The sequence below is a fragment of the Phascolarctos cinereus genome, unplaced genomic scaffold (assembly GCF_003287225.1).
Source record: "Phascolarctos cinereus isolate Bilbo 61053 unplaced genomic scaffold, phaCin_HiC Scaffold_2;HRSCAF=192, whole genome shotgun sequence".
NCBI lineage: Eukaryota > Metazoa > Chordata > Mammalia > Diprotodontia > Phascolarctidae > Phascolarctos > Phascolarctos cinereus.
In genome coordinates this window covers 45,767,354-45,772,546 of record NW_027555625.1, presented here as the reverse complement: position 1 = coordinate 45,772,546, position 5,193 = coordinate 45,767,354, and the positions used below count along the sequence as shown (strand labels likewise).

General features: G+C 42.3%; 1 protein-coding gene across 3 annotated transcripts; it reads left to right on the top strand.

The window, feature by feature from the left end:
• The first annotated feature begins 232 nt into the window (after positions 1 to 232).
• TXNL4B (thioredoxin like 4B) lies at positions 233 to 4,268 on the top strand. 3 transcript variants are annotated; one of them, XM_020963526.2, is made up of 5 exons: positions 418 to 558; positions 1,307 to 1,339; positions 1,649 to 1,817; positions 2,487 to 2,638; positions 3,759 to 4,268. In XM_020963526.2, the coding sequence occupies exons 3-5, from the start codon at positions 1,686 to 1,688 to the stop codon at positions 3,895 to 3,897; spliced, it is 423 nt and encodes a 140-aa protein (XP_020819185.1). In that variant the 5' UTR covers positions 418 to 558; positions 1,307 to 1,339; positions 1,649 to 1,685; the 3' UTR covers positions 3,898 to 4,268. The 3 variants fall into 3 exon arrangements, with proteins under 3 accessions (XP_020819188.1, XP_020819185.1, XP_020819184.1); XM_020963529.2 differs by lacking the exons at positions 418 to 558; positions 1,307 to 1,339 and adding an exon at positions 233 to 337; XM_020963525.2 differs by lacking the exon at positions 1,307 to 1,339.
• Positions 4,269 to 5,193: the final 925 nt, after the last annotated feature.

Below are 5,193 nucleotides of genomic sequence, written 5' to 3'. Positions count from 1 at the left end.
GCACCATCGAGAGCGGCCCGAGGACCATAGAGCTGAACCAGAACCAAGCTCCCCCCAGCGGGGAGGAAGCGCTAGAGCGGCCTCTTGCTGCGCCCCAATCACAGAGACTTCCGACTCTCCCTGAAAGCCAATCGTACGCCCCCGAATCCAGAGGCGAGTGAGCCCTAGGAGGCGTGGTCAGAACTGGGGGACCGCTGATTGGTAAATGTAGGCGGAAGCGATTCAAGCTCGGGGATTTCCGGTCGGGCGTGAATGAGAGGAAGAGGATGTTGTCTTCCGTCAGTTGAGCTGCACAGAGAGCCGGGAATCTGAGCGCGCCGACGCCGGAAAACTCGAGGTAGAAGCTGCGTGAGTGCGCATGCGCATCACAAACGTTCTTCCGCTTCCTCTCCCATGACCCCCCCCCGCCTAAGAATTTGTCTTTCGAGGGGTTGCTAGGCAACGGCGGCTCGGGGTGGTGCTGCGGCGACTCTGGGCATGCGGGGCGGGAGCCGGGGTGCGAGGGGGTCGAGGGTGGCTCGGGGCCTGTGCCGACAGACTAGGAGGGCCGGGATGGAGGTGAGGAAGGTACAGAGGCCCCAGGAGCCTGGGTCTGGTCCCGTCTCTGACCGGAGGGTGACCTCGGGCCAGCTCTCTGGGCCTCAGTTTCCTTCGACTGTAAAATGGGGGCGGGGGTGGTGTTAAGACTGGAGGAAATCATAAGGTGCCCTCCCTGCTCCAAACCCACACCCCCTGCTCTGTGACAGCTATGCCCCGTTGCTCTTTGCTGTCACCCACCCCCTTACTAGCACCGTTTATTAATTAATTGATTAATCGTATCCATTGGATGCGTGGCCTTGGTATGACCAGAGCATTTATCACCTGGTGGTCAGGCTGCTCGCCGCACTTGCCCCTGCTCGTTCTCTGCGTGGAGGTGGAGATCAAGAGGGCGTGCACTGCATTGGGCGGACCTTTAGGGGATGGAGGGGTGGACATCGGCATCGTCAAAGTTAATGAATCGTTATTTGTTTGGTCTGCATTAGGCAGTAGGTCCACCTTCCACTTGGGTATTTTGCAATAGTTTTCTGAGCCCCCTGGCTAAGAGGGGCCTTAGAGGTCATCTAGCCTAGCATTGTATAGGAAGGAGGAACAGCATGTGTGTCGCTTGCTGAAAGTCAGAAAGAAATAGAGCCAAAGCCGATCTAGGACTGTACTTAGCACGGGGACTGGCACAGAGCAGGCACTCAAGAAATCTATTGATTGACTCCGTTCTTTCCACCCAGCTAAGCTGCCTTTATTTCAGTTAATAATTTATTTTGTCTTGTAGGATCAGAAGAGCACTTCGTTAAGTGATATAAATGTAAGCAGGCATCTCTGTGCTTTTACAAAAACGTCAGTCTTTGTGAAGGGAGATGACAGGGATAGGTTGTCAGGGCTTTTTGTGAACAATATGAATATGAATCTAGGGTTTCCACAGATGTTTCTGATGGGTTAGTGTGACCTATGGTTTGAGGAAAAGTGTGTGTGTGTGTGTGTGTGTGTGTGTGTGTGTGTGTGTACTGTTATTCTCAGACTTGAATTCTTCCGACATCAAGTAAAGCCATTCCTGTAGATCTCTTACTTTTGAATTCGACTGTCCTTCAGCGCTGACCCTGTGGCTTTATTTTAGGTCTGGTAGTGAGAACTAACATTTGGATTGGTTCAGGATGAGTCTCCTGCTGCCCAAGCTTGCATCCAAAAAAGAAGTAGACCAGGCAATAAAAAGTACTGCAGAAAAGGTTTTGGTCCTCAGATTTGGAAGAGATGAGGATCCTGTCTGTCTGCAGATAGATGACATCGTGAGTATGTTCCACACAGAATTCTTTAGGCTACGTATATTCCCCACTATCCTTATATAAAGTGATTGTAATGAAGGTAGTACCCAGAGAGATGTGTGCCATGATTGTCATCAGTGCAGTTCTCACCATATCTGCGAAACAGCAGTAGACCTATGAAAATATATTGACACAGCTGGCTCATTTCTCCATTCATTCTGCATAGAGGCCTCACAAAGCACCTGAAATAACAGTATAAATTGTAGACAGGAAGAGAAGGCAGATAGGTGGAGTGGATGAAATAAGCATTTGTCAAGCACTGACTGTGTACGAGGCACTGTGATAAGTGCTTTTTACAAATATTATTTCATTTGATCTTCACAACCAACCTGGGGGGAAAGTGCTATTATTATACTTATTTTTTGCTTGAAGAAACTAAGGCAAACAGTGATTAAGTTACTTGCCCAAGGTCACACAACTAATAAGTGTCTGAGGCCAGATTTGAACTCTGGTCATCTTAACTCCTGGCCCAGTACACTGCCACAGAAGAGTGTGCTAATGTAGCATAACAGCAAAACTAAATGTTCCTAACCCTTGGTCCAATGTTTTCTTAACATACTACTCAGAAACACATCACAGAAACAACTAGCTTCTTCCTATATTATAACCTCTATCTTTTTTTCAATTCAACAGCTTTCTAAGACTTATCATGACTTAAGTAAAATGGCTATGATATATCTGGTGGATGTGGACCAAACACCAATTTACACCCAGTATTTTGACATTAGTTATATTCCGTCTACTGTCTTTTTCTTCAATGGGCAGCATATGAAAGTGGATTATGGGTAAGTGAAGTTGACATTACTTTGTCAATGTAATCTTAGAAATCTGCACTATCAAAACAGTTATATTTGCTTGTTTGGTTTAAACATGATTTTTGTCACATGACAATCTTGAAATAATTAAATCTTGGAACTGGTGTTTCCCCAGTTAGTATCCTCTATCTAAGTTTTTTCATTTCAAGGAAAAACTTAAATTTTTTCCTGAAAACCTTAGCTTTTTGCTGAGCATTTCACATATAAATGATATAGTAATAATGAAAAATGTACTGATACATAGTTATTTATATATTTATAAAAATAATATATACACATATACATACTTTCCTTTGAAAGTGGGAAGGATACCGCATTTTTTAAAAATCTAAGGATACAATTTGACACTTTCATGAGAAGCAGCAATTTTCCTGAGTATCATGGGTAAATGTCTATTTCCTACTAAGTTGGTTACATTTCAGTATAGAGTGACAATGATTTGTAAAATACTATCAAATTTTTGAATATGATTGATGCTAGGTAACTTCAAAGTTTGTGTTAAGGAATTTCTTTAACTTAAAATGTTTAAATATTTTTAAACTTCTAGGACCAATAATTTCTGTTCACAAAAGAATATAATACACCTCATTTTATAACTTAAATATCCTTCCTCAGCACAAAACTGATAGCAGTGCTTCTTACACAAAATGCAAATTCATTTATTTCCCATTCATTACCGTTGTAGTCAATATCATTAACTGTTGCTGCAATTGAGTTGTTTGCCTATGTTACTATTGTGTATTTTCAAAACATAACTCCAAGTCATCAGGGATCATGCCTGCTTGCCCATGCTTCATGTGTAATAAGTGCTTTGGACAGTCAAACATAACTTGGAAAATTTGGAAATTCATTCCCTTTTACCTCAGACTTTGAGTTAAATCTTTGAAATGCAAAACTGCTACACTGAGATAACCCCCCAACACAAATTTTATTCCAAGCCATGTTTGCAGTTGAGGCCAACACTGAGCCTCTTGTGTAAAAAGTCTCCCTGGTAGTAGTTTGTCATTTTAGTTTTTCAGAAAGTTTTCAATCAGTTGGTTTGAAGCACTTCTAAATGAGGTTCTTTCTTTCTCAACACAATTTCCTTTAGGTCTCCAGATCACACTAAGTTTGTGGGAAGTTTCAAAACTAAACAGGACTTCATAGACTTGGTCGAAGTAATCTATCGAGGAGCAATGCGAGGAAAACTTATCGTCCAAAGTCCAATTGATCCCCAAGAACATTCCTAAATATGACCTTCTTTATCAAGGCATTTAAAACCTCGACTTGAACCAGAGTTGAAGAGAGAACTGCAGTTGAAATGACACATATAACCAAATATGCTGTTGTTGTGTGACCCTGTTTTCCTGAAGAGATCACACACCAGAGAGGGGAGGAGGGTAGAAAAGGTTTGAATTTTATATCAAATTCTAAAATGCTGTCAGACCCCTGATTAAGAGATCATATTGAAATTGTCGGTGCAGGGGAGGGGAGAGGTGTCTCGTCACTGATAGGCAAGTTTTGTTCTAGAGCCTTTAAAATGTTGTAATAGCTTGAAATCTATATAAATTTCTGCAACAGTGCCCTTGTGTAGAACGTAAAGTAACACCCATTCTTTGTACTGCTGTGTATGAGATGGTTCTTATGGTAGCTGGAGGCTCAGTCTCTCACCATTTTGCACCTCATCTGATTCAAGCCCAACCTTGAACCTTTCACGGGAGGGGTCTTGCCTAGTAGCCCAAGGCTCAAAAGAAGGAGAAGCTGAATTGAATTAGTAACAGCAGTAGGGAATCACCTGATTGGCTTCTGGACTTCTGCAATCTCCTATTCTTCCAGAGCCTCAGTGATGCACCCTCTTTCCTCAAGAAACACCATACCCCCATTGGTACAAGGATCGTTACTCTAGTCGCATCTCTTCTTGAGGATTTGTGGGAATGCGTTTTTGGAGTCCTAACTTCCACAAATAGTTCTTTCTTAATTAAATGCCTAATTAGGGGAACAAGGACCAGATCTGTGATTTCATTAACAAATGAAACTCCAAGATGAGGAAATTTCCTCTCCCAATGCAGGTAGCACTTTCTTTGCGACTCATACTCTTCAGATGTTGCCTGGAGGACTAAAACTTTAAGTGACACACCTAGGGCCGTACAGCCAGTGTATGTAGAGTCAGGATTCAAATTCAAGTCTTCCTGGCTCCAAGGATACTTCTATTATGCCACCCTGTCTGAATAGAGTAAATAGTAACTCTCTATAGTGTTATTTTCCTTCTGAATACTGAATGGATGATAGCCAATAAGATAATGATCTTCTACTGGCTTTATTGGTCCACGAGCTTTTGTAATTATTAAACAACTGGTATGTGAAGATATCAGATATACATATATGTATGTATATGCACACATATATACACATATGTGAAGGGAACTTAATAGGGAAACAAAGTGGGCTTTTGTGGAGACAATAGTGTCTCCACAATAGTAGGAAATTGTACTTGAAAAAGGAGAGTATAATTTGAAGGGGGCAGTAGGATTAAACAGGTGGTGGTG